At 44.6% G+C, this 27,727-nt stretch overlaps 1 protein-coding gene and 2 long non-coding RNA genes across 15 annotated transcripts in view; 1 reads left to right on the plus strand and 2 right to left on the minus strand.

Annotated features, from left to right (window-relative positions):
* KATNIP (katanin interacting protein) overlaps window positions 1-27,727 on the plus strand; it is a 230,791-nt gene that overhangs the window by 101,666 nt on the left and 101,398 nt on the right. For 5 of the 10 annotated variants that reach the window (XM_008959900.4, XM_034951136.3, XM_008959901.4 and 2 more), the window contains exons 7-8: window positions 3,436-3,564; window positions 26,326-26,593. In XM_008959900.4, the coding sequence (XP_008958148.4) occupies window positions 3,436-3,564; window positions 26,326-26,593 (397 nt within the window). The remainder of the gene's footprint in view (window positions 1-3,435; window positions 3,565-26,325; window positions 26,594-27,727) is intronic. The other 5 variants (XM_008959904.4, XM_008959903.4, XM_003807766.6 and 2 more) reach the window with 1 other exon arrangement.
* Window positions 1-27,727, minus strand: part of LOC129394296 (uncharacterized) — a 69,432-nt gene that overhangs the window by 2,320 nt on the left and 39,385 nt on the right. For 2 of the 3 annotated variants that reach the window (XR_008954931.2, XR_008621457.2), the window contains exons 1-2: window positions 1,222-3,139; window positions 36-182 (exon numbers count right to left, since the gene is read on the minus strand). This is a non-coding gene — a long non-coding RNA (uncharacterized LOC129394296). Of the gene's footprint in view, window positions 1-35; window positions 3,140-27,727 lie in introns of those variants that run through there. The other variant, XR_010110188.1, reaches the window with a different exon arrangement.
* LOC117978293 (uncharacterized) overlaps window positions 9,353-27,727 on the minus strand; it is a 57,460-nt gene continuing 39,085 nt past the window's right edge. For both annotated transcript variants that reach the window (XR_010110190.1, XR_010110189.1), the window contains exon 4: window positions 9,353-19,344. This is a non-coding gene — a long non-coding RNA (uncharacterized LOC117978293). The remainder of the gene's footprint in view (window positions 19,345-27,727) is intronic.

Raw genomic sequence — 27,727 nt, forward strand, 5'->3', positions numbered from 1 at the left:
CATTAAGTCCCATTAGCATCCTTTTGTGCACATACTCCGCATAGGCATGGCTGCTGCTCCGCCAGCACTTAATTTTCTCCACTCTGAGTGCTTGATTATATTTCTCTCTTTTCTTTTTTTTCCCCATCTTGAGGGGGCACTCCATAAGGCTTCACAGTCAATTTCCTCTTGGAGTTATTTTCCTGCAAAGTGTAAGAGTAAAATGGCAATGCCAGTTTTCAGCAAAGGCAGAAGTCTTAAGAGATGCAATCTGAACAGGGAAAAAAAAAAAAAGGCACGTGGCTAAATATACTCAGCCACCTCACACTGTTTGCAAGCGCAACCTGAAATGGAGCAAGAGGAAATGCATGTCCGCATATGTACTTCTCATCTGACCTTCACTGTTGAAACACACCAGCCTCTCGCCTTTAATCACATCTTCCGTGAACTTCAATTTCATAGCTTCTCTGAGTTCACAGACTGGCTTGCTGCAGACATGTTCTGTTGCCCTCCACCCCGTTGACTTGTACATTGCTTTTAAAAGATGTGAATTACTAGCTGACATTTTTATTTATTTATTTATTTTGAGACGTTGTCTCACTCTTGTCACCCAGGCCGGAGTGCAGTGGTGCGATCTCGGCTCACTGCAACCTCTGCCTCCAGGGTTCAAGCGATTCTCCAGCCTCTGCCTCCCGAGTAGTTGAGATTACAGGCACCAACCAGCACGCCCCACTAATTTTTGTATTTTTAGTAGAGATGGGGTTTCACCATGTTGGCCAGACTGGTCTCGAACTCCTGACCTCAGGTGATTTGCCCGCCTCACCCTCCCAAAGTGCTGGGATTACAGGCGTGAGCCACCATGCCCAGGCAAGGGGTCCACATTCTTATACACTAACAGTGACCAGAGCTGAGGAACAGCTGTCCCCTGACTGAGGTGTGTGTGCTCCAGTGTACCACCATCCTGGGTACCATTCCGGACACTGAGGATAAGGCAGAAGAGAAACAAGTATATAATGTGTCAGGAGACAACAGGGCTGATAAGAAAAATAAAATAGGAAGGGGATAGAGAAAAATGGCCAGGGGCTGCTATTTTATATGGAGGGTGCAGGGGCTTCCCCTTGATGAGGTGATACTTAAGTAGAGGAGAGGTTAGAGAAGCAGCCATGGGTCAGATTGCGTGGGGCTTGAGGGCAGAAATAAAGATACGGGATTCTCCTTAAGTTTGAGGGGAAACCATCATACCTGTTTTACATCTCTGGTGAAAGGAAGACACCGCTTTCCAGAGAGTTCTGCCAAAGTGCCAAGTCTTAGTTATGTTGGCTTTCCTGGGCACATGGTTGTATGCTGCAATGGATGATATGTTCACAGTTTAAGTGGTATTGTCTCTTGCCGGGCGCCGTGGCTCACATCTGTAATACCAGCACTTTGGGAGGTGAAGGGTCGCTTAAGATCAGGGGTTCGAGACCAGCCTGACCAACATGGTGAAACCCCGTCTCTACTAAAAATATAAAAATTAGCCAGGTGTAGTGGCACACACCTGTAATCCCAGCTACTCAGGAGGCCGAGGCAGGAGAATCACTTGAACCTAGGAGGCAGAAGTTACAGGAGCCGAGATCGAGCCACTGTACTGCAGGGGCAGAGTGAAACTCCATCTCAAAAAAAAAAAAAAAATTATATTGTCTCTGTTGATGTATCAGGAATGAAACAAAGTTTACGTTTTAAAAAATTATGATACTTATTTTCCTGATAATGCATAATTGATATAAAAAATTCAAATGACAAGGCTACCATAAGCGATGATTATGCCACTGCACTCCAGCCTGGGTGACAGAGCAAGACCCTGTCTCTAAAAGAAAAAAAACAAAAAATCAAATGATACAAAGAAAACAAAAGTCCTTTCATAATCCCACTGCCCCAGAGATAATTATTGTGAGTAGATGGGTAGATAACCACCCGGACTAAAAATGGCATATTTCATTATATCCAAGAAGAGATCATTGATCCAGAATACCCTGGACCTGTCTCGTTCCCAGTGAGTGGTATCTCCCAAGTTTAGTTACCTCTGAAGTCCCTGAGAGCGTGATACGTGACAGGAAGACAGGGCCACCCTGACGTCTTCTGGAATGCCTTCTGAGTGTTCTTTCCATTGGGTGGATGGTGGCATGGGGTGAGTCTGGTTTTTTCTCACAGTAACAGTTCAGTGTCTTAAAGTGGTTATTGCTGACATTTATAAACGACTAAAGACCACCATCCTTGGCCAGCCCACCCCAACCCTGCCCCCAGCCAGACTCTGCAGCACATCCCTTCAGTCTTCCTTCATTCGTTCCAGTGATGAGACTTAGGGCAGTTTCAACGCGTGGGGTTACCACAGCAGGAACTTAGGGCAGTTCCTGCTGTTTGGGGTTACCATATAAATGACCTCTGAGTGGGTGCCTTTTTAACATTTTTAATGGTTATTTTCACATAAATGGGATTATACCGTCCATGCTATTTGATTTTCCCACTTTTTTTTTTTTTTTCTTTTTGAGACAAAGTCTCGCTCTGCCACCCAGGCTGGAGTGCAGTAGCACATTCACAGCTCATTGCAACCTCTACCTCCCAGGATAAAGCAGTCATCCTGCGTCAACCTCCCGAAGAGCTGAGACAACAGGAACTCACCACCACATCCAGCTAATTGTTGGGGAGTTTTTTGGTAGAGATAGGGTCTCATATCCCACTATGTTGCCCTGGCTGGTCTTGAACTCCTGGGCTCAAGCAATCCTCCTGCCTCAGCCTCCCAAATTTCCAGGTATTACAAGGCTAAGCCACCATGGCCAGCCCCATTTACTTATTTATTTATTTAAAGACGGAGTCTTGCTCTGTCACCCTGGCTGGAGTGCAGTGGTGAGATCTTGGCTCACTGCAACCTCCGCCTCCTGGGTTCAAGCAGTTCTTCTGCCTCAGCCTGTCATGTAGCTGGGACTACAGGCACGTGCCAACATACCTGGCTAATTTTTGAATTTTTAGTAGAGATGGGATTTCACCATGTTGGACAGGCTAGTCTCGAACTCCTGACCTCAGGTGATCCACCCGCCTCAGCCTCCCAAAGTGCTAGGATTACAGATGTGAGCCACTGTGCCTGGCCTCCCATTTTTTAAAAAAACTCAACAACATACCTTGGCCATCTTTCTACACTGGTACTCACTCAACTGCCATACAGCTCCATGGTTCAGAGCACTGTTTTAGGAGTTGGTGGCCTGAGTTTGGATCCTGGTCGATTGACTGGCTGTGTGCCAGCAATGGTGTTGATGTAGCAGGGATGAGAGTAATCAGATCCACTTTAGGAGCAAGAGCAGAGGGTGATTTAATGAGGAGAAGATGGGAGGCAGGGAGACCAACAGAAGAGCGAGGCCCCAGCATGTCTTCAGGGACAGGAAGTTGTTTTTACCATGCCCAGTTTTCTGTGCTTGTCCCTAGGATACCAAATCTCCCACCAGTACCAAGCCCTGTGGTTTTAACTCCTCCCTTCTGAATGCATGTGGACATTCTGACCCTTCAAGCAGCGTGGACAAAGAAAGGATCCTCTTAACTATTCAGGATGTGATGGTAAGATCAGTTTTCAGCATCCTAACCCCTAAGGGCTGGGGATCTTTTCCGTAGCCAAGCAGCTGTGCCTGCCTTAAGATGGACTCCGTGAGAGAGTCTAGGAAAACCACAGGGCGGGCACGGTGGCTTAATGCCTGTAATCCCAGCACTTTGGGAGGCTGAGGCAGGAGGATGGCTTGAGCTCAGGAGTTAGAGACCAGCCTGGGAAACAGCAAGACCTTGTCTCGACTAAAAATTTTTAAAATGTGCAGGGTGTGGTGGCATGTGCCTGCAGTCCCAGGTACTTGAGAAACTGAGGCCGGAGGATCACTTGAGTCCAGGAATTCAAGGTTGCAGTGAGCTATGATTGTGCTACTGCACGTCTGCCTGGATGACAAAGAGAGAAGCTGTCTCAAAACAAATATACAAACAAAAACCGCTGGGCTGCTACCCCCTAGAATGGATATATATATATATTTTGTTTGTTTGTTTGTTTGTTTAAAGAGATGGAGTCTTGCTCTGTCTCCCAGGCTAGAATACAGTGGTGCAATCATGGCTCACTGCGGCTTTGAACTCCTGGTCTCTAGTGATCCTCCCACCTCAGCCTCCCAAGTAGCTGGGGTTACAGGTACGCACCACCATGTCCAGCCAATTATTTATTTATTTATTTATTTATTTTTGAGAGACAAGGTCTTGCTTTATTGCCCAGGCTGGTCTCAAACTCCTGGCTCAAGTGATCCTCCTGCCTCAACCTCCCAAAGTGCTGGGATTACAGGCATGAGCCGCTGCGCCTGGCCAGAAGATGTAAAACAATTCACAAGAGATTTGACTTAATGATGTTACATTTAAATAATAAGAGCTCACGTTAAATGAGCACTTACCGAGTGCCAAGCACCATGTTGAGCATGTAACATCCATCACGACGTTAACCCTGTGAGTTAAGTTCTAGGGATTTTCATTCCCATGTTATGGTTTGAGGAAACTGAGAAATAAAGAAATAATGTTGCTCACCCAGGCCTCAAGGAAGCCCCTGCTGGAAGCCCAGGCTCATGACTCCTTGTTCCTTACAATTCACAGTCACAGGCGGGGAATATTGCACTCACCTGGTTTTGCTCAGAATGTGCCACAGTCTGTTGTGAATATTATTGATGTTATACCCAGGAGCAAGGTGTTCAGAGGTGACCATCCATCAGTTATGCTTAATAATGTTTTAAACAATGATAGAGAGAAACTCTCCTTAGCCAAATATCTCCTCAGTGAATCCATGACTGAAAATGTGGATGAAAAATGTTTTTCAAAAGCGAAATCCAGTGAGGAAACAGCCAGACAAACCCAAATTGAGGGGGATACTCTAAAAACAACTGGCCTGGAGTCTTCAGAAATGTCAGTGGCAGCCAGGTGCGGTAGCTGATACCTATCATCCCAGCCCTTTGGGAGGCCGAGGTGGGAGGAATGCTTGAAGCCAGGAGTTCCAGACCAGCCTGGGCAACACAGGGAGACTCCATCTCTACAAAAAATTAGTTGGGTGTGGTGGTGCATGCCTGTAGTCCCAGCTACTTGGGAGGCTGAGGTGGGAGGATCACTTGAGCCCAGGAGGTTGAGGCTGCAGTGAGCTGTGATCATGGCACTACACTCCAGCCTAGGCAACAGAGTGAGACTCTGTCTCAGAAAAAAAAAAAAAAAAAAAAAAAAGGAAGAAAAAAAATCAGTAGCATGAGAGACAAAGGGCACTGTTTCAGATTAAAGGAGAGTAAAGAAATAACACAATAGCAAAGACTTGGAACCAACCCAAATGTCCAACAACAATAGACTGGATTAAGAAAATGTGGCACATATACACCATGGAATACTATGCAGCCATAAAAAATGTTGAGTTCATGTCCTTTGTAGGGACATGGATGAAATTGGAAATCATCATTCTCAGTAAACTATCGCAAGAACAAAAAACCAAACACCGCATATTCTCACTCATAGGTGGGAATTGAACAATGAGATCACATGGACACAGGAAGGGGAATATCACACTCTGGGGACTGTGGTGGGGGGAGGGGAGGGGGGAGGGATAGCATTGGGAGATATACCTAATGCTAGATGACGAGCTAGTGGGTGCAGCGCACCAGCATGGCACATGTATACATATGTAACTAACCTGCACAATGTGCACATGTACCCTAAAACTTAAAGTATTAAAAAAAAAAATCCTAAAAAAAAAAACACTATAAGGCAGTGTGATGAGATCCTAGGGGTGTGAGGGAGAGGAATTGCTACATAAAAGGAGAATTTTGGAAAATGAATGAAATTTGAGATGAACTATATTATATTATATAATATTGTATTGATGTTAAATTTTCTGAGTTTGATAGTTACATTGTGGCCATGTAAGAGAATGTCCTTGTTCTCTGGAGACACATGCTGAAGTGTGCAGGCATGAGGGGCTGTGCATAAATGGGTCAGGATCAAGAATATGTGTGTACATATTGAGAAGGAAAAAGTGGGAGGGGAGAGAAGGAGAGAAATGTGGCAAAATGTTAACAACTGGTGAATATACGTGAAGGGTATTTGGGTGTTCGTTATACTAGCATGATACGTTTTCTGTAGGTTTTACATTTTTTCAAAATAGAAAAAGCTAGCACATTAAAGAGGAGAGGAGCTGCTCCAGTAGAACTAAGCATCACCAAAAGAAGAAATAGAGAAAAATGGCCGGGCACAGTGGCTAACACCTATAATCCTAGCATTTTGGGAGGACGAGGCAGGTGGATCACCAAGGTCAGGAGTTCAAGACCAGCCTGGCCAACATGGCAAAATCCCATCTCTACTAAAGAAAGCATACCTAGTTAAAAAACAAAAAACAAAACAAAACAAAACAAAAAAAAAAAACAAGGCCAGACGCAGTGGCTTATGTCTGTAATCCCAGCACTTTGGGAGGCTGAGGTGGGTGGATCACGAGGTCAAGAGTTCAAGACCAGTCTGGCCAACACGGTGAAACCCCGTCTCTACTAAAAATACAAAAAGTAGCTGGGCGTGGTGGTGTGCACCTGTAATCCCAGCTACTTGGGAGGCTGAGGCAGGAGAATTGCTTGATCCCGGGAGTCGGAGGTTGCAGTGAGCCGAGATCATGCCGCGGCACTCCAGCCTGGATGACAGAGCAAGACTCCATCTTGGGAAAAACAAAAACAAAAAAAAAACAGCATAGTAGGATTGTATCAATGTAGTTTCCCAATTGTGATGTTATGCTGTAGTTATACAAGGTATTACCATTGGGGGAAACTGGGTGAAGGGTACATGGGCTCTCTCTTTATTTTTCCTTACAAATGGCATGGGAAATCTATAATTAGCTCAACATAAAGAGTAAAAATTAAATAAAAACACAAATACCCAGGTCTTACCACTCAGAGGATCTGATTCTGGGTTTGCACTCAGTCATTGTTCCCTTTTTTAACGTCCTTATGTGACTATAATTTGTCGCAATGTTTGAGAACCATAGTTATAAGGAAAAGATAAAGCTGCAGTTCTCAAAGTTGGATATGCATAAGAATCGCTTAGGATATTTGTTTAAGACGCATTTTTTAGGTCTGAACTTTTAAGCTAATAGAATTTGTAGATAGGAGGTAGCACATTTTTAGCAAAAGAACTCCCAGTGATTCTGAACCAGAGACCTGAAGATTAGAGCACACTTCCAATGGAAGGAGCATCTTTTAAGTTACTTTGGACTTTTTGGCTTAGATTTGAGGACTGTAAAAAAGGGATATTTTAAAAAATCAAAATTAAAAGCTTTTCTACATTGTACAAAGTTAAGATGACCAACCAGTTAAAAAGCAACAAAAATACAGAGTTTCACCAAGGTCAGAAAAGTACAGGATGGAAGGTGGGGTCTGCCCTTCTCTTTGGAACCATATTCTGCACTTCTGGAAACCTGGAGGGGAGACGATGTCCCTTAAAAAAATAACAGATGGAAGTACAGAAGCAGATAGCTCCTAAAAATATCTCCTGTACTATAGGTCAATTTGTTTTTTGTTGTTGTTGTTGTTGTTTGTTTGTTTTTTCAGAGTCTCGCTCAGCTGCCCAGGCTGGAGTGCAGTGGCATGATCTCAGCTCACTGTGACCTCTGCCTTCCGGGTTCAAGCAATTCTCGTCCCTCAGCTTCCTGAGTAGCTGGGATTACAGATGTGTGCCAGCATGCCCAGCTAATTTTTTTTTTTTTCCCAGTAGAGACGGGGTTTCACCATGTTGGCCAGGCTAGTCTCAAACTTCTAACCTCAAGTGATACACCTGCCTTGGTCTCCCAAAGTGCTGGGATTACAGGCGTGATCCACCATGCCTGGCCTGTAGGTCAATTTGTATCCAAAATATTGACCATTAATATCAAAAAAAGACTGAATTATGTTCAGCATAGTCTTTTAAGAAGACAAGGAAGTATTCATATATTTTCAAAATATTTACATACAGAATAATTTGTTTAGGTTTTTTACTATTTAAATGGGTAAATTTGGCTGGGCTCAGTGACTCATGCCTGTAATCCTGGTGCTTGGGAGGCCGAGGCAGGAGGATCACTTGAGGCCAGAAGTTGCAGATTAACCTAGGCAACATAGTGAGAATTCATCTCTATAAAAAATTAAAATTAGCTGGGCATGCTAATCTGCACCTCTAGTCCCAGCTGCTCGGGAGGCTGAGGTGGGAAGATTGCATGACACCAGGAGTTTGAGGCTCCCCTAAGCCATGATCGCACCACTACACTCCAGCCTGGGGGACAGAGCAAGACCCTGTCTATACAAAAAAAAAAAAAAAAAGTGAATTTTAGATAAATAGAAAATTAATTTTGCATTGTTATTATATTAAGACAGTACTATGTTATGAAAATAAATATGTACCCATCCTATTTGGTTTTTCTAAGTTTGGTTACATTTTAAAATGTGGCTCAAACTTGAGAAAAAACAATGCAGAGAAAATAGAGGCATGTAGGAGAGGCTTTCTGATTAGGTATGACTTGAAAAAATATGCTAAAATGCAGGATAAGGATAGAAATACACTGAGGAATGGGAGGGAGTGTGGCCAAACTGAGGGCTCAGATTCGTGACTAGAAGGGCCAGCTTCAGCTCACAGATGTGTTCTGTTGGCCGGTTTGGTGGCACGCCATGGTTATCATTGTTGCTGTTTGACTTGGACTTAGAAAACTTTTCTTCTGAGCATGCACCCCCAGTTTGGCCTGGTCCCCACTTCCTATTGTACAACACTGTGGTTTATTTGATAGTTTATATAACATTACGCCTCCTGAGGATGTCGGAGTTTGCGAGTCTTGTTTTAGGGAGGAGAAATACCGAGTGACAGATTCCGCAAGCCTGGGAAGGTAGCTTGGGTTTTTCCATAAACACTCTGGGGCCTTGGCTAAGTCATACTCCTCTGGGGCCGCCATTTCCTCCTTTAACAAGAAGCGGTGAATTAAATATCTCCTGCACCTGCCAGCTCTGAAATCGTAAATCCTAGGTATGGTTTATAAGAAAATCCTATTCCCATATTACAAAATCCATGGATTGGCCAGCAGTGGCTCACGCCTGTTATCCCAACATTTTGGGAGGCCAAGGTGGGCGGATCACCTGAGGTCAGGAGTTTGAGACCAGCCTGGCCAACATGGTGAAACCCCGTCTCTATTAAAAATACAAAAATTAGCCAGGCATGGTGGCGCATGCCTGTAATCCCAGCTACTCAGGAGGCTGAGACAGGAGAATCACTTGAACCCGGGAGGTGGAGGTTGCAGTGAGCCGAGATGGCACCACTGCACTCCAGCCTGGGCAACAGAGCGAGACTCCATCTCAAACAGAACAAAACAACAACAAATCCATCGATGGGAGTAGACGATACATAATAGTTTGTGGAGCTCTGGCTCATATCAGTACTTTTTTTTTTTTTAAGAGATGGGGTCTCACTACATTGCCCAGGCTATAATGCAGTGGCTATTCACAGGTGCAATTATAGTGCACTACAGCCTCAAACACCTGGCCCCAAGCCATCCCCCTCAAGTAGCTCAGACTACAGGCACACACCACCGCATCCAGCTATTGCTCTAGGTCTTTTGCAAGTTCAGTATTTAGGGCCTCAAACACCTTCCCCCATCCCAGATCTAAGCTTCATGATAGCAGAATGTGCTCCATCTCATTGCCTGCTGTGTCTCTTGTCCCTAGAAAAGTGCCTGGCATAGAGTTGGTCTGCAAATAAATCTTCATTGAGCAAGTGGATTGAATGATTGAATCAATGAGTGAGTGGTATAGCTGTTGATTAGGCACCCTGACCAGCCCACACAAGGGACTTCAGTCATCACATCACTGAGTTATGATTACAGTGAGTGTTTTCCAAACTGTGAATCAGGACACATCTAACAAGGATTTTTTGTGTTGCTTGGGGTAGAAGAGTCAGTTTGAGATATGTAGTTTGGATCCTGAAATATTGGGATTTCTGGCACATGTTCTTAATGTGAGAGAATATTTTAAATCACCTGAGTGAGGCAGGTAGGTCAGTCAGGGCATGCAGGGAATGGTGGGGATAGTAGCAGACAATCACAGTGGACTGTCATCGTGTAGAAATATGGGCCTAGTGGTGCCAGGCTTTCTAGGTTTAAGAGAAGCCAGGTATCTGGGTTTCTGGGTTTCTGGGTTTCTTTCTTCTCTTTTTTTTGAAACAGAGTCTCACTCTGTCGCCCAGGCTGGAGTGCAATGGCACGGTCTCGGCTCACTGCAACCTCCGCCTCCCGGGTTCATGCGATTCTCCTGCCTCAGCCTCCCAAGTAGCTGGGACTACAGGCGCACACCACCATGCCCAGCTAATTTTTGTATTTTTAGTAGAGACGGGGGTTTCACCATGTTGGCCAGGCTGGTCTCTAACTCCTGACCTCAGGTGATCCACCCACCTAGGCCTCCCAAAGTGCTGGGATTACAGGCGTGAGCCACTGCGCCCGGCCTGGGTTTCTTTATGTTTGATTTCCCCCAATTATTTCTATGTTGGCAACTAATTTACAGTTTGTTTGTTTTTCAGACAGGGTCTTGCCCTGTCACCTAGGCTGGAGTGCAGTGGCGTAATCATAGCTCACTGCAGCCTCGACCTCCTGAGCTCAAGCTTTCCTACTACCTCAGCCTCCCAGGTAGCTGGGATTACAGGCACAAGCCACTGTGCCTGGCTAATATATATATATATATATATAGTATAAATGGGGTTTCACTGTGTTGCCCTGGCTGGTCTTGAACTCCTGAGCTCAAGCAGTCCGCCTGCGTAGGCCTCCCAAAGCATTGGGATTACAGGCATGAGCCACCATGCCCAGCCTAATTCATAATTTCCTGTGGACCAAACAAAATATACCTGCTGGCCAGATGTGGCCTTTAGACTACCAACTTGCAACTTCTGGTTTAGATAATGAAAGCTTTGTCAGTTCCTGATGAGACAGAAGGAAGAGCTCTTTCTCCTTGACAGTGGCTCTTGACCTAGCCCGTCTGTTACCCAGAAACATCAAAGGCCCCCAGGGATGACCAACTGGACAGCTCAGACCAAAAGACGGCTGGCTTATGGCATTAGAAAGGGCCCTGGGCAGGTGGGTCAGACAGCACAGGGCAAGCTGAGCAGGAATAATTTGGTGATGAGCATGAATGATGTGAAATGATGCTGAACAAGCACTAAATGCCCATGAATTACAGGTCCAGAAGTAAGAGATGTAGTGATCCCATCCCTCAGTAGGGTGTTTCTACAAATGAAGGTGCCGGATGAATTGAACTTAATAAAGCATATTTTTCAATCTTAATGAAAATAAAGATTAACTTCTGAATCAATATTAGAATAACTTTAATATCTTGCATTTATAGCCGACTTAGAATTTCTTAGGTATGATATGAAACAATTTTTACATTATTTTGTATCATTTTATCTAACACCTAATACATGGGTGCCTTCTCATTTAAAAAGATTCAAACAGTTTAGAAGTGAGTTGAGTATAATATGAAAAGCTGTCTATATCTACCCAGCCAAACCATCTCCAGCTTTTACTTTTATTGAGCAAGTATACGTTATTTATTTAGTCATCCATTCATTCATTTACTCATTTATTTATTTTTTTTTTTTTTCCAGCTTATTTCTGCTTTCATCTTAATTCCTCTCTTAAACTTTTTGGTATCACGTTGGTTCTCCCTGACCTCCACCACTGTAACCTGACTTAAGTTAAATGTTTAATTTATTTTTTCCTTTTCTTTTCTTCTTCTTTTTTTTTTTTTTTTAGGTAGAGAAGATGTCTCACCATGTTGCCCAGGCTGGTCTCAAACTCCTAGGTTCAAGTAATCCTCCCGCTTGGCCTCCCAAAGTGCTAGGATTACAGGTGTGACCCACCACACCTGGCCCATTTAATTTTCATACTATTTTCTAATATATCAATTAGGCTATACATTTTCCTCTGAATATTGCTTTGTATTTACTCTGCAAATTTTACCATATAGTACTATGTAATACTTTCATTGTTATTTATTTATTTATTTATTTATTTATTTATTTATTTATTTTGAGACAGAGTCTCGCTCTGTCGCCCAGGCTGGAGTGCAGTGCAACAGAGTCTTGCTCGGCTCACTGCAACCTCCGTCTCCCAGGCTCAAGTGATTCGCCTGTCTCACCCCGCCAAGTAGCTGGGACTACAGGCATGTGTCACCACACCCGGCTAATTTTTTTTTTTTTTTGTATTTTTTGTAGAGACGGAGATTCACCATGTTGGCCAGGCTGCTCTCGAATTCCTGACCTCAGGTGATCCGCCTGCCTTGGCCTCCTAAAGTGTTGGGATTACAGGCGTGAGCCACTGTACCTGGCCATTTATTTCTAATTGGCTTATTAGTTTAGGGTGTTTTTTTTTCCCCTCCTATATGTTTATTTTTTCATTTAAGACAGGGTCCTGTTCTGTCACCCAGACTGGAATGCAGAGCATGATCATGGGTCACTGCAGCTTCAATCTTCTGGGGTGAAGTGATGCTCCTGCCTCAACCTCGCAAGCCGCTGGGACTACAGGCATGCGCCACCATGCCTGGCTAATCTTTTAATTTTTCCAGAGAGACAGGGACTTGCTATGTTGCCCAGACTGGTCTTGAACTCCTGGCCTTGAGCAGTCCTTCCACCTCGCCCTCCCAAAGTGCTGTAATTACAGGCATGAGCCACCATGCCCAGCCTCTCTTCTTTATGTAGGAGAGTTTTCCCAAACGTTCTAAGTAAACAGTTTTTTGTTTATCTAGTTTTGTATTTTTGCTATCGTTTTGTATTAGTTTCTAATTTGGCCACATTATGATTTAAAATGGCCTAAAATTAAAGATGGTTTAATTTCTGGGTTCTGAAAGTTACTGAGGTTTTTTGTTTGTGGCCTACCAGATGATTTTTATGAATGTTCTATGATATTTCAAAAGAATAATCATTCTCTTTTTGGTACAAAGTTCTCAATATATCTGTTAAATCACACACAATTAGTTGTAATACTTAACTGGGTGATTCTTAAAGTGTGGTCTCAGACTACCTATATTAGCATCACCTGGGCTTCTTATTAAAGCCGTGAATTCTCACACCACACCCATAGGTATAGAACTGGATTTGGAGGAGGCATGGAGTGCTCAGAGCCTGCATTTTTAATAAGCTTCCCTGGAAACTCTCGTACTCATTAGCAAACCACCGCTGTAGGGCTTGACTTACTTTTTGTCTCTTTGATCTGGTTGATATCTGTGAACTTGTCAGTTTTCCCCTGCATTTGTTTTTGCCTTATATATTTCAAATATCTGTCATTCTTTGCATATAGAGTCAAAATGTTTTTTGAGAGAGTGTACCTTTCATCCATGTGAATATATCTGTCTCAAAATCTTTGTCCCATTGAAAACACTAAGTGGGCCTTTTCAGCAAAAATTTCAGGGCCGTAAAAACTTCCATAGAAGGAGCAGTGTGTGCATGTGCATGTGTAGGTGAGTTCAGCATCAAGATGTGTGACAGGGAGCCCTGAGGCTAGAGTGGGGGGCCACTTTTAGGGCTGCAGCCTGTCCCCAGCTATATTAAGTAAGGGGCAGCAGAGAGGCTCACCTGTAGGCTGAAGCCAGGGGCGTCTGCACGCTTGTGTCTTTCTTTAGCACTGGAAATTTTTCATTTATTATTACTACTGTTATTATCATTCTCTTTCATTGTTTCTGCTCTGTTCTCCGGAGGTTGTTTTTTTTTTTTTTTCTTGAGACAGGGTCTCACTCTGTCACCCAGGTTGGTATGCAGCAGCGCATCTCCTGAGTTCAAGCAATTCTCCTGCCTTAGCCTCCTGAGTAGCTGGGATTACAGGCATCCACCACCACGCCTGGCTAATTTTTTGTATTTTTAGTAGAGATGGGGTTTCACCATGTTGGCCATGCTAGTCTCGAACTCCTGACCTCAAACGATCCACCCACCTCAGCTTCCCAAAGTGCTGGGATTATAGGCGTGAGCCACTGTGCCCAGCATGCTTCCCCCTTTACTAATTTCTCTCTCCTGCCACCCTGTGAAGAGGTGCCTTCTGCCATGATTGGAAGTTGTCTGCGGCCTCCCCAGCTGTGGAGAACTTTGAGTCAACTAAACCTCTTTTCTTTATAAATTACCTGGTCTCAGGTATTTCTTCATAGCAGGGTAAGAACAGACTAATATACCATGTCTGTGTTTTTATTATTTTTTTTTTTTGAGACAGGACACTCTGTCCCCCAGGCTGGAGTGCACTGGTACGATCTTGGCTCCCTGCAACCTCCGCCTCCCAGGTTCAAGCAATTCTTCTGTCTCGGCCTCCCAAGTAGCTGGGACTACAGGTGTGTGCCACCACGCCCGGCTAATTTTTGTATTTTTAGTAGAGATGGGGTTTCACCATGTTGGCCGGGCTGGTCTTGAACTGCTGGCCTCAGGTGATCCACCCACCTCGGCCTGGCAAAGTGCTGGGATTACAGGTATGAGCCACTGAGCCCAACCCACCATGTATGTTTTAATCTGCAGTTTCCTTTTCCTTTAGTTCTTTATGGATGTGATCTCTCCCCTCTATCTTTCAGGAATTCCTGAAATTTTCTAGTCAGCCAGTGGCATTCCTTGATATTTGGTCTCTATCCTGCCATCCCTATCCAATCTCCTTATGGATTGCTCAGCCAGGGTGATGCTGAGGGGTTTGGCCAGGGGCCCACAAACCAGGAAAGCATTGGGCAGTCTCCCAGGCCCATCTACTTCCTGAGTTCATTTTCTCTTCTATCACCCTCTACCCTAGACAAAGATTGTTTTGGTTTTTCTCCAGTGATGCACTTTAGAGGCTGAACTCCAGGGTACTTTATAAATACACTTAGCTTTGAATTAAAATTCATGGAAAGAAAATCAAAGGTTGAATAGGGGCAGTAAGAAGGTGTCAGAAAACTAAAAATATTGCCCAGGTATTTAAAATACATGTATAATTCAAATTTTCCTAGCCTTAGTTCTATCAAAATTGATGTAGGGGAATGAGTTTTTGTTTTGTTTTGTTTTGTTTTGTTTTTGACAGAGTCTCACTCTGTCACCCAGGCTGAAGTATAGTGGTGCAGTCTTGACTCACTACAACTTCTGCCTCCCGGGTTCAAGCGATTTTCCTGCCTCAGCCTCCTGAATAACTGGGATTACAGGTGTCCACCACCACACCCGGCTAATTTTTGTATTTTTAGTACAGATGGGGTTTCACCATGTTGGCCAGGCTGGTCTCGAACTCCTGACCTCAAGTGACTTCGGCCTGCCAAAGTGTTGGGATTACAGGTGTGAGCCACCATGCCCAGCCGGTCGGGAATGCGATTTTTAAAATATGCAGAGTTAGGACAGGCACGGTGGTTCACGCCTGTAATCCCAGTACTTTGGGATGCCGAGGTAGGAGGATCACTTGAGTTGACCCTAAAGTTAGGGCACAAGCCACTTTATTGTGGACGTGGACTGGCAAGCCCTAAGTTTGGGTTTTTGGCGCTCATTACTCTGGTAATCTGTTATGGATTACATAAGAGATGTTGCCAGATTGTAAATTCCGTAAGTCTGTCTTGTTCATCACTCCATCCCTAGCACCTAGCAGTCACACCTGCTTATGAGGGACACGTATATTCAACAAAAAATATTTGTTGCCATGTGTGGTGGTTTATGCCTATAATCCCAGTACTTTTGGAGGCCGAGGCAGGAGGATCGCTTGAGCCCAGCAGTTTGAGACCAGCCTGGGCAACATGGCAAGACCCCATCTCTACAAAACATACAAAAATTAGCTGAGCATGATGGTGTACACCTGTAGTCCCAGCTAACCAAAAAGTGGGAGAATCTCTTGAACCCAGGAGGTCGAGGTTGCAGTGAGCCATGATCGTGCCACTGCACTCCAGCTTGGGTGACAGAGTGAGACCCTGTTTCAAAAAAAAAAAAAAAAGTGTGTTGAATACATGGATGAATGAGAAAAAAGAACAAATTAATCAACTAACTCTTCAGTGCTGGGTAAAAAGCCTTCATGGTCCAGGCAGATTAATAATATGAATGTGTAAAATGCCTCATATAGTACAAGAGAAGTTAGTGGGAATTATCGCAACTAGCAGTATATGCCAGACTCAAGACATTCAACTCCCGGTTTTACAAAACTGCCAGCCAAATGAGAGACATTATTGGGGTTCCAGGGGCAGGGGGTTGGTTGGGGAGGTCTGGCCTTTCTGCCTGCATGTCAGTGATCTCTACCCCCAAGACTGCTGCTAGCTCTTGAGGACTGTCTTAAAGTTTCCACTGTGGCTTCATGGTCTAAGCATCCAAGCTTTTAATAGGCAGATTCAGTAGCATCTGAGAAATAAAAGATGCCATCATCAAAATTTTAAATTTTCTGTAAAAACTAGAACCCTATTAAAGCAATCACAAAACACTGATTCTTAGCTGTTAATTTCATTTTGTCCCCTCAGCAGCCTTTTTTTTGTGAGCTAATCAGGGCACATTTTTCCATAGCAAAGGTGAGGGCTTGAAGCTCAGCAACTCACCTGGGGACACAGGGTAAACTGAGTCAGGCCCAGAACTTAGACCCAGCTCATTCTCCTTTGTAAGTAGAGTTAGGAGTTTAATGCTTCATCCACTCAAACTTAACACATACATGAACACGTTTAGTGGCCTCAAGGCAGCTTTGTGTCTAAATCTCTTACGGGCAGGTTTATCAATTTTGTGCAAGTCAGTGGACAATCACTGTGCCCCTGACTTTCATCCCTCTCTAGAGACCAGTTGCTTCCAAGTTGGTACCAGGCAGGGAATAAACATGATCACATGGATAAGAGTCTGGACTTTAGAGTCTGATATGGTTTGGCTGTGTCCCCACCCAAATCTCATCTTGAATTGTAACTCCCACAATTCCCACATGTGGTGGGTGGATCCAGGTGGGAGGTGATTGAATTATGGGGTGAGTCTTTTCTGTGCTGTTCTTGTGATAGTGAATGAGTCTCAGGAGATCTGATGGTTTTTAAAATGGGAGTTTCCCTGCCCAAGTTCTCTCTCTTTGCCTACTGCCATCCATGTAAGAGGTGACTTGCTCCTCATTGTCTTCTGCCATGATTGTGAGGCCTCCCCAGCCATGTGGAACTGTAAGTCAAGTAAACCTCTTTTTCTTCCCAGTCGTGGGTGCGTCTTTATCAGCAGCGTGAAAACGGACTAATACAGAGTCAGATGGTCATTCCTCCATACACTGGCTCTGCCATTACTGGCCATGTGACCTTGAACTTGTACTTAAGTCCTCCAAGCCTGTAAGATGAGGAGACCTACTGCACTGGTGTGTTAGGAGGTTGAAATGAAGTGAGGTGGCTGGGTGTGGTGGTTCACGCCTACAATCCCAGCACTTTGGGAGTCTGAGGCGGGAGGATTTCTTGAGCCCAAGAGTTTGAGACCAGCTTGGGCAACAGAGTAAGACCTCATCTCTACAAAAAAACTAAAAATTAGCCAGTTGTGGTGATATGCACCTGTAATCCCAGCTGTTCTGGAGGCTAACGTGGGAGGATCACTTGAACCCAGGAGGTGGAGGTTGCAGTGAGCCAAGGTGGTGTTACTGCACTCCAGCCTGGGTGACAGAGCAAGACCCTTCCTCAAAAAAGAAAAAGAAAAAGAAATGAGATAAGGTGCATAGATAAGTCAGCTTAGTGCCTGATAATGTAACAGAAGCTTAGCAATTAGTAGCTATTGTTTTTGATGTTACAGTTACTGATACTATTATTGCAAAAACTTCATGTTTGATGGTCGCCTGATGTCACTTTTCCTAGTTCAGCAGAAAGAGGAAGCTCAGGCATAGAAGGCATTAATTCACTGACCATCAAACCCCTGCTGCATTTCAGTCAGTGGTTCTTCTAGAAACTACCTTTAAGTCAGCGTCCGTCCCTCCACCTTCTCCCTGGATCCCCAGTGAGGAGACCCATTTGTGTGCAGTCCCTGTCATCCGATCTCCACCTGCGGTGTTGGCAGCCTGGCCTCCATGCAGAGGGCTTTCTGTTGAAAGGGCTTGAACTTAACATTTTAAACACTGAACACTGAAATCAAATATAACAAGATTTTGAAGCAAAGCTATAAAGTATGTTTTTTCAGAGAAATTTCTGGATGATGGCTTCAAAGCACCTGGTAGATCCCACAGCATGGTATCTCTTTGAAGTACAGGCAGATTGGCTTTCAAAGCGACCAGCCCAAGGTCCTCATCTTTCCAGATGGAAAGGTTTTGAACGGCTTCCTCCAGGGAATGTTGCTCCTTAGTTTGTCTCCCCTCTGCCCCTAGGACAGATGGTTTAGATCACGTGAGCATTATAAGGGTCTAGGTTCATCCAGTGTGAGCAAATGCATTTGTTTCCTTTGCGAAGAAGCTGCCAGCCACACCGAATCTAGGCTGCTCTTTTATATATATTTTCTTTGGGGAGAGGGAATTTTTTTTGTTTGTTTCATTTTTTAAGTTTTTAAAAATAGAGTTGGGGGGTCTCACTTTGTTGCCCAGACTGGTCTCGAATTCCTGGGCTCAAGCAATCTTCCCACCTCCGCTTCCCAAAGTGCCGAGATTACAGGCATGAGCCACTGCGCCTGGCCTGTATATATTTTGCAAATACAATCATGGCATTTAAATTTCCATTAATTTAAAAGAAGAAAAAGAAACCAAATTGAAACAGGAGGAATTATTGAAATTCAAATTTCTTTATCACAGGAAATATTATTTCTTAAAATAGCCATCGGTTTAATACATTAGGAAATAAGAGGTTAGAGTTGCCATTTTTAAAAAACTCTAGTTTCCATTTGAGATGCATTTGGGGTTGACTTTCTGGTGTGGAAAATTAGGCCACCCACATTGCCTGCCCTCTCCTGATTTTTGTTAGCTAAGCTAAGGGCTTAGGTTTATAGCATTGCATTCTGGTCCATCTCCCTAATGTGCATAAATGCCTAGTATTTATTCAAACTTTAAGTGGCTACAGCGCTTACCATTAGACCTTTGATCACAGCTTGTCCATGCCTCTATCTTTATTTTGATTTCCTCTTTCATTGGTCTGGATTTTGTCACCTGGGTGATATTTTCTGAGAAGAGCTCATGAATGCCGTCTGTATTCCCTGGGTTTCTGGCTGTTTGAGATGGATGGTGTGTTACTTTCCAGTCTGGACTTCTTGGCTGGATACTTTATTCTCGAGTTAGACAGATGCTCCTCCGTTGTCTTCCAGCATCGAGTGCTGCTGTTTGTCATTGGCTTTTGGGAACCACACGTGTTCCAGGGATAGAGATGATTTTTCCAGGCAGCTGGCTGTCCAGGGTCCTCCACTCCACCATTCCCCGCCACTCCTCTAGGGAATGTATTTATTTGCAAGAAGGAGGGACAAAATTTAAATATAAATGTAAACGTATCATTTTTTTAAATTACAAAATTGGATGCCTGCTAATACTAAATAATTTTTTTAAAAACAAAGAAGAAAAGGAAAGTCCTGGAAAGGCTGTCAGAGAGATCATTGTTAATAGTTGGGTGCTGGCCGGGCATAGTGGCTCACACCTGTAATCCAAGCACTTTGGGAAGCCAAGGCAGGTGGATCACCTGAGGTCAAGAGTTCAAGACCAGCCTAGCCAATGTGGGGAAACTCCATCTCTACTAAAAATACAAAAAATTACTCAGGCATGGTGGTGTGTGCTTGTAAGCCCAGCTACTCGGGAGGCTGAGGCAGGAGAATCGCTTGAACCCAGGAGGCAGAGGTTGCAGTGAGCTGAGATCACGCCACTGCACTCCAGCCTGGGCGACAGAGCAAGACTCCATCTCAAAAATAAAAATAAAAATAAAAATAAAAAGTCAGGTGCCTATTTTTCCAGACTTTTTCTATGCATATATGCATACCTACATGTATAGAAATTAACAATGATTTTAAAAATTGAGTTCGTGTTATATGTACATTTTTCAACACGCTTCTTTTTACTTAAATGTATATCTTGATATCTGCCCAAAGAAGTACAAAAGTAGAGCTACCTCATTCTTTGTAAGAGCTGCCTGGGGCTCGGTGAACACCTGCTCTATTAGTTATTTAATCCGTCTCTCATTGATAACCATGTGGACCATTCTCTATTATAAAGGATGCCTCAACGATCTTTGTGTACTTAGGACTAAAGGATACATTCCTGGAAGGGCTAGGTCAGAGGGTATGCATATGATTCATTTCTAGTCAGTCATGTCTGTCATCTCTGCCTCCAAAATAGATCTCGAGGCCTCCTCCCTGTCCCCACCTCTGCTGCCACCTTCCTCTTTCACCTGCAACTGCAGCAAAGCTGGTAGCCCTGTTTCCATCCTTGTCCCACCTCCTAAAATCCACTTGGTATCCAAGAGCCATAGAGATCTTTTAAAAGCAGAAATCAGGCCAGGCGCGGTGGCTCGCGCCTGTAATCCCAGCACTTTGGGTGGCTGAGGCGGGTGGATCACCTGAAGTCAGGAGTTCAAGACCAGCCTGGCCAACATGGTGAAACCCCGTCTCTACTAAAAATACAAAAATCAGCCGGGTGTGGTGGCGGGCGCCTGTGATCCCAGCTACTTGGGAAGCTGAGGCAGGAGAATCGCTTGAACCCGGAAGGCGGAGGTTGCAGTGAGCCGAGATCGTGTCACTGCACTCCAGCCTGGGCAACAAGAGCAAAAATCCGTCTCAAAAAAATAAATTAATAAAAAATAAAAGCAGAAATCAGATAACATTGTATCTCTGCCTAGCACCCTTCAGCAGCTTCTCATAGGGCATAGAACAAAATCCACACTCTTCCCTGAGGCCCACAAAGCCCTGTCCCCCGTGACTACTGCCTCCCTCTAGGGAGCACATGCCTTCCAGCCGTTCCTGCCTCCTGGCCTTTGTCTCTGCTGTTCCTACCCCCAAGACAGCCTTGTGCCCCAGACACTACCAGGTGGCTCTTCATCACTCAGCCTTCCCTGACCACCATTCATCAGGGCTTGCTCAGCCAGTCACCCTGTCACATCATCCAGACAAGGGCTTTCTTCACAGTCCTGGCCACCTCTGAAATGCCCCTGTTTATATTCCTTTATGCATTGCCTGCCTGTCTCCTCCCGCCCCACACTGTATGCTCCTATAAGGCCAGAGGTTTGCCATCTTGCTCTGCACTGCTACCTCTGCCCTTAGCACAGCACGTAAGCACATGAGCATGCATGAAGCCTTAATGAATGGTGGTTGCCTTATTGTCTTCCCCATTGGTTGGGCCATGACAGATGCAAGAGAGTCTGTGTTATGCGTGGATAATCTAGAAGGAGCAAGGAGGAGTGGCGGAGTGCAGAAGTCACAGCTATGCCACTTAATCGCTGTGAGAAGTTGGACCAGCATAAAGGCTGGTCACTGTTCCTCAAATTTGGGGGTATCTCCACAATTCAGTCACTCAGAATGTAGGGTTGCAACATAGTGACGGTCATGAAGAGGCCAGAGGAAGTCTCAACTGACCATGGGTTCAAGGGTCCTAATGCCCCATCCAAATCCTTCCTGAAACTGGCCATGTTTGGTGGCTGCACTCTGCCTTAGACATCAGTTGGGACAATTTGGGGCCCTGGAACTGAGATTTCCTGGACAGTGACAGCAGTCTCCTAGCTAGGAACGTAATCCACAGTGACTGGGCAAGAGTAGGGGCTGCAGAGAGAGGGATGTGCCCATTGTTTTCTCACCCAGCCTTGCCCCCATCCCAGCAGAACAGAACCTAAGTTGACCTTATTTGAGAATTGGGAGTTGGGCCAAGCATAAGAGCCAATAGGCTATCTTGTTTTAACTAAATTCATGTTATCCCAGGGTTTTACTCTACCTATCTGTCTTACAGGGTTTTTCTGAGGATCAAAGGAGAGAAAGGGTTGAAAGTGTTTTCTAGAGTACAGAGCATTATTCTACCGTAAAGGATTACTAGTTTTACAGCTGCCGAAATTGCTGTTAAACAGCAGGTCGCCTAGGAACTCATGTTGCCCTGGGAGGAGCAGTGAATCTGTTGCCCCTCCTACTGCCCACCACTGTCAGACTTTGAAGACATAAGCCATGACCTCAGTCTGGTTTGCATGAAGGTTGCATGAACCAGCTCAATACACTCAATTAGGATACCTGGTGTTATTTTTTTAAACACCAGTGGTGAACCCGCATTTGCTTTAATTGTTTCTCAGCCTTGACATTTTGGCTGGATCATTCTTTGTTGTGGGGCTGTCCTGGACATTCTGTTATGTTTAGCAGCATCCCTGGTGTCCCCATGTAATAGATCCCAATAGGACACCTCTCCCCCAGTTGTGATTAAAAAAATCTCAAATCATTGCTGGATGTCCCCTGGAGTTGGGTGGGGGGACAAAATTATTCCCAGTTCAGACCTCTGCTTTAAAGCAATTCTGCAAGGTAGGGATTTGTTCATCTATTTTTATGGATGTCAAGATGCAAGTCAGAGGAGGTAAGTAACTTGCTAAGGGTCCCATCACCAATGTCACCTCCAAGGTACATGAGGGCACTCTGCATCTGCCCACAGCCACCACCCAGTCATCAGTGGAATCTATTCAGTCATTCAGCAGATACTGGTCGAGCACCTACTATGTGCCAGCCAGTGTTCTAGTTGCCCAGTAAATATCGTGGGTATCTGGGTGTGGTGGCTCATACCTGTAGTCCCAGCTACACAGGAGGCTGAGGTAGGAGGCTCACTCGAGCCTAGGAGGTCGAGGCTGCAGTGAGCTGTGATCACACCACTGCACTGGGAAACAGAGATAATTAATTAATTTTATTAAATGTGTATCACCAATACTTGGTATCAAGGGATGGAAGGGGGAGAACTCTAAAAAGAGACAGCTGTATTCGTTTCCTATTTGCTGCTGTAACAACTTGCTGCAAACTTGGTGGCTTAGTTCTGGAGGTCAGAAATCCAAAATCAGTTTCACTGGTCTAAAATCAAGGCATTTAGCAAACCTGCACGTTGTGCACATGTACCCTAAAACTTAAAGTATAATAATAAAAAATAAAATCAAGGCATTGGCGGGACTGCATTCCTTCTGGAGGCTCGAGAGGAAAGCTCATTTCCTTGTGTTTTTCAGACTGTAGAGGCCACCTACATTCCTTGGCTTGTGGCCATGTCCTCCTGTTTCAAATCCAGCACTATAGCTCACTCCTCCCTGACCTCTGCTTCCATTCTTACGTATTCTCTATTTGATGTTGATCTTCCTGCTTCTCTCTCATAAGGACGCCTATGATTACACTGGACTCACCTGGATAATCCAGGCTCCTGTCCTCATCTGGAGACTCTTCACCTAATCATATCTTCAAGGTCCCTTTGCCCTGTAAGGCAGCATCTCCTCAGCTCCCAGGGGCTAGGATATGGACATCTTTGGGGGCTATTTATCCAGCCTACCACAGCCCACCCTCTGTCCCCCAAAGATTCACCTCCATACCACATGCAAAATACATCCATCCCATCCCAAGTTTTCCAAAACTCTGAATCCATTACCGTAACAACTCAAGTCCAGAATATCATCTAAGTCTCATCAGCTCAAAACTCCAAAATCTCATCATCTAAATTGGTTATGGGTAAGACCCTGGGTATGACCTATCTTGGGGCAAAATTTTTCTCATCTGTAGATGAGTGAAACTAGAAAACAAGTTATCTGTTCCCAAATACAATGGTGGATAGGTGTAGGATAACAGTTAACAACATTCCTGTATTAGTCTGTTCTCACACTGCTAATAAAGACATACCTGAGACTGGGTAATTTATGAAGGAAAGAGGTTTAATGGACTCACAGTTCCACGTAGTTGGGGAGGCCTCACAGTCATGGCAGACGGCAAAGAAGGAGCAAAGTCACAGCTTACATGGTGGCAGGCAAGAGAGCTTGTGCAGGGGAACTCCCCTTTATAAAATCATCAGATCTTGTGAGACTATTCACTACCACAAGAACAGTATGGGGAAACTGCCCCTATGATTCAGTTATCTCCACCTGGCCCTGCCCTTGACACATGGGGATTATTACAGTTCAAGCTGAGATTTGGGTGGGGACCCAGTCAAATCATATCAAAATTCCCATTTAAAAGAAGGGTAAATAAAAGGGAAAAAAGAGGAATCACCAAACCCAAGCAATTTTAAAGCCCAGCTGGGCAAACTCTGTTAGTTTTCAAGGCCTGGGAATAATTATCTGTGGTTCGGGGCCCTGTTCTCTTGGCCCACAGCTCCATCCTTGGAGTCATTCTTCCTTTTTCAGGAAGAGCAGCCTGTGTTTGTAGATGAGCCATTTCATCAGCCAATTTCCTGCCTGTAGAATTTTGGGGAGTCTGACAACCTTTCGTTTTGTTCTTTCTTTCTCCCATTCAGTCCAAGCTGGCAGTATTTCTCCTGGTATGACATTCTCAAAAGTCATGTGGGACTCCCATGTATGTCTCTAGGATTTGCTCCATTAGACAAGGGACTCCTCTGCAAATCTTTCCTGGAAAATCCCCTCTCTGTCCTGGCTTCTGCTGAGATGTCTAAGGGGATCCGTGAGCCACATGTCTAATCTCCTGAAAGAGCCCTCCATACAAATGAATACTTTGCATTTTGCATCTTTCTGAGGTACAAGAAAAAAGGTTGTCCAGCCACACCTTTAGTTTTCTCTCCATAGCATACTTTTCTGACAGTGAATCTCCTAATTTTAGAATCTTCTGCAATCTGGATAGGCTAAAAATCATCCGAATTGCCAACTCCTGGTTCCCTTTTCCTTAACAGTTCTTCCCTCAGTCTGTCTCTTTCCTCTCACATTTTACTTTAAGCAGCAGGAGAAAAACAGACCGAATCTTCAGCACTTTGCTTGGAAATCTCCTGAGTTAAATATCCAAGTTCATGTCTTACATGTTCCGCTTTCCACAACACTGTAGGACACAATTCAGCTAAGATTCTACTGCTACATAACAGGATTCCCTGGGCTCCAGTTTTCAGTTACATGTTCATTTCCTGAGTCCTCACCAGTGGTGCCTGTAACATCTATATTTCTATCATCGGTCTGTATAGGATGAGTTCTCTAAGATGGTAAAAGTGTTCTATACACTCAAGGTGTTCCTCACTTCCTCCTGAGCCCTCAGGAGTTCAAAGGTTCTAGGGATTAGGATGTGGACATCTTTGGGGAGCCCTTATTCAGCCTACTGCGATAACTATTAGGTTTATTGGTCAATTATCAAAGCTTTATTGATTGCTTCCCATTTTCTTAGAACTACATTGGATACTATATAGGCTACAAGGGGTAGTATAGCTAGGCTGACCAAACATACTGGTTTGCCCAAACAGTCCCATTTATATATATGTGTGTGTGTGTGTGTGTGTGTGTGTGTATCTCCAGGCTAGAGTGCAGTGGCGATCATAGCTCACTGCAGCCTCAATTTCCCAGGCTCAGGTGATCCTCCCACCTCAACCTCCCGAGTAGCTGGGACTACAGGCATGCATCACCATACTCAGCTAATTTTTGTTTATTTTTTGTAGAGACAGGGTCTCACTGTGTTGCCCAGGCTGGTCTTGAACTCCTGTTCTCAACCAGTCCTTTTGCCTCAGCCTCCCAAAGTGATGGGATTACAAACATGAGCCACTGTCCCAGCTCCGTTTATACTTTTTGTCCCAGTGTAAATATAGTAGTGCTCGCTTTCTCTCTGAAATGTCTTGGTTTGGGTGATTCATGTCCTGGTCACTCTAAATATAGATCTTAATGCTTAGCCATAAGGAATCTACAATTTCATGTAGACAAAAGAAACATGAAAAAAATCTTGAAGCAGTTGTAGTTAAGTGCTAAATAGTATGATATTTAGATGCTGCTCAACACCCTACAATATGCAGGTCAGCCCCTAACAACTACCTGACAGACATTTTACCATCTGGAATTTTAGGGTCATTTGGAGGCCTTTGGGAGTTCATATTTCAAAGTGTGGTCACCTTATTAGAAATGTAAATCCTCAGGCCCCATCCCAGACCCACTGAATCAGTGGGTGGGACTCCACAATCTGTTTGAACAAGCCCCAGATTTTAACAAACCATATTGTCTGTTTCTCCCTCTCCTTCACATGTGCACTCCCCCCCACCCCACCTTCCCCCGGCATCTCCGGGATACAAACACCACAGTTAATATTAACAACATTGCTCTGTCCAGGGAGTTACTCATTTTCCCCTGCCCTTTGTTTTCTCGTCTTCAAAGCAGTGACATCACAAGGGTTGAGATAATATTGTTAAATGTTAGTTTGGGGAGAATAATTCTTTGGTTCAAATGATGTATTTTCAAATAAGTTTTTCTCAAGGTACCATATTTATCTCTCATCTCTCTTCTGGGCTTTTTGCAGGAGCTGAGAAAAAGCCTGGAACTTAGTGTAAATCTACAAAGGAAACAAAAGGATTGTTCCAGCGATGAGTATGACTCTATCGAGGAAGACATACTCTCTGAGCCTGAGCCAGAGGACCCGGCGCTGGTGGGCCATCCCAGACATGACCGCCCTCCTTCCAGTGGCGACTTGACTCAGAAAGATGTTCATGGGGAACAGGAGACAGAAGGACGCTCTTCTCCAGGCCCAGACACCCTCGTGGTGCTGGAATTTAACCCAGCTTCCAAAAGTGAGCTCTGTCTTGTATATCATTTCTTTGCCATTGGTGTCTCTGCATCTAATAGCAGGACTTAAACTTCCAGTGGTCCTTTGAATTCCTCTTTGGGTAGAGTGTCTCACAGGCCAGGGAGGTATATCAGTCAGGTCTCTGTTGATTGCAAGACGCAGAGCTTCCCAAAGGCTTCCTCAGGGCCCTGAAATTCCAGATGGTAAATTCCTGGCAGATAGTTGGAGGTGTCTGTTCTGTACACTGTAAGATGTTTTGCAGCATCTACATACCAGTTGGCTAATACAGAGTAGCTTAAGCTAAGGGACTATTTATTGACTTGAGTAACTGAAAGGTTCTGAGATGTAGCAAGACTCATTTTCTCCCCTCTCCCTCTTCATCTTCTTTTCCCTCTCCGTCTCCATCTCTCTCCCATCTCCCCTCTTTCCTCTCCTTTTCCCTTCTGGCCTCTTCCCTCTGTCTTCTCCCATCTCCCTCTCCCTCTTGCTCTCCTCCTTCTCTGCTTTCCTGTGTCTTGCTTCCATTCTTAGTAGACTATCCAACATACAAAGGCAGAATTGCCTTTAAATAAGACACTGACTTTGCAACCCCTCAGAAAGTGAATTTTTCTTTCCCAAAAGGCCCAGCAAAAGTCCCAGACCTGGTTCTGCAACCCACACGGGGTCACATGCTGTCTTGGATTGGATCACCATGGCTCTGATGGGCCAGGTCCAGCCAATAGGACTAAGGGGTGTGGTTATCGCCACCCAGCCACACGATAGTGCGGTAAAGCTCTCATCTCCAAAAGAAACTCAAGGTGAACCTGAAGGAGGGAGGATGCTGGCATGCAGAGACAGCAGTGTCCAATGGAGGAGGTTTGTCAAGAAAGATCTTGGAAAGTAGAACGAGCAAAACGATTGGTGAGGGGCAGGGAGGAGAGAGAAGGACTTGATGGGGAGAGGCCTCCTTGCAACAGTCTTCATCCTCTGTTCCTAAGCTTTGACTCGGGCTGGGCTGGCCTCTGCCTGCACCTCTGTATCCTATTCATGTGCACTGTCAAAGCTGGGTGTACCAAGAGAAGACAAACTTTTCTGAACCATGATGAACCTAAGGAAAGAGAAATGAGGGAATGTTTGGAATCAGACAGTGTGTCAGTTT

This window comes from Pan paniscus, chromosome 18 (genome assembly GCF_029289425.2).
Source record: "Pan paniscus chromosome 18, NHGRI_mPanPan1-v2.0_pri, whole genome shotgun sequence".
Taxonomy (NCBI): Eukaryota; Metazoa; Chordata; class Mammalia; order Primates; family Hominidae; genus Pan; species Pan paniscus.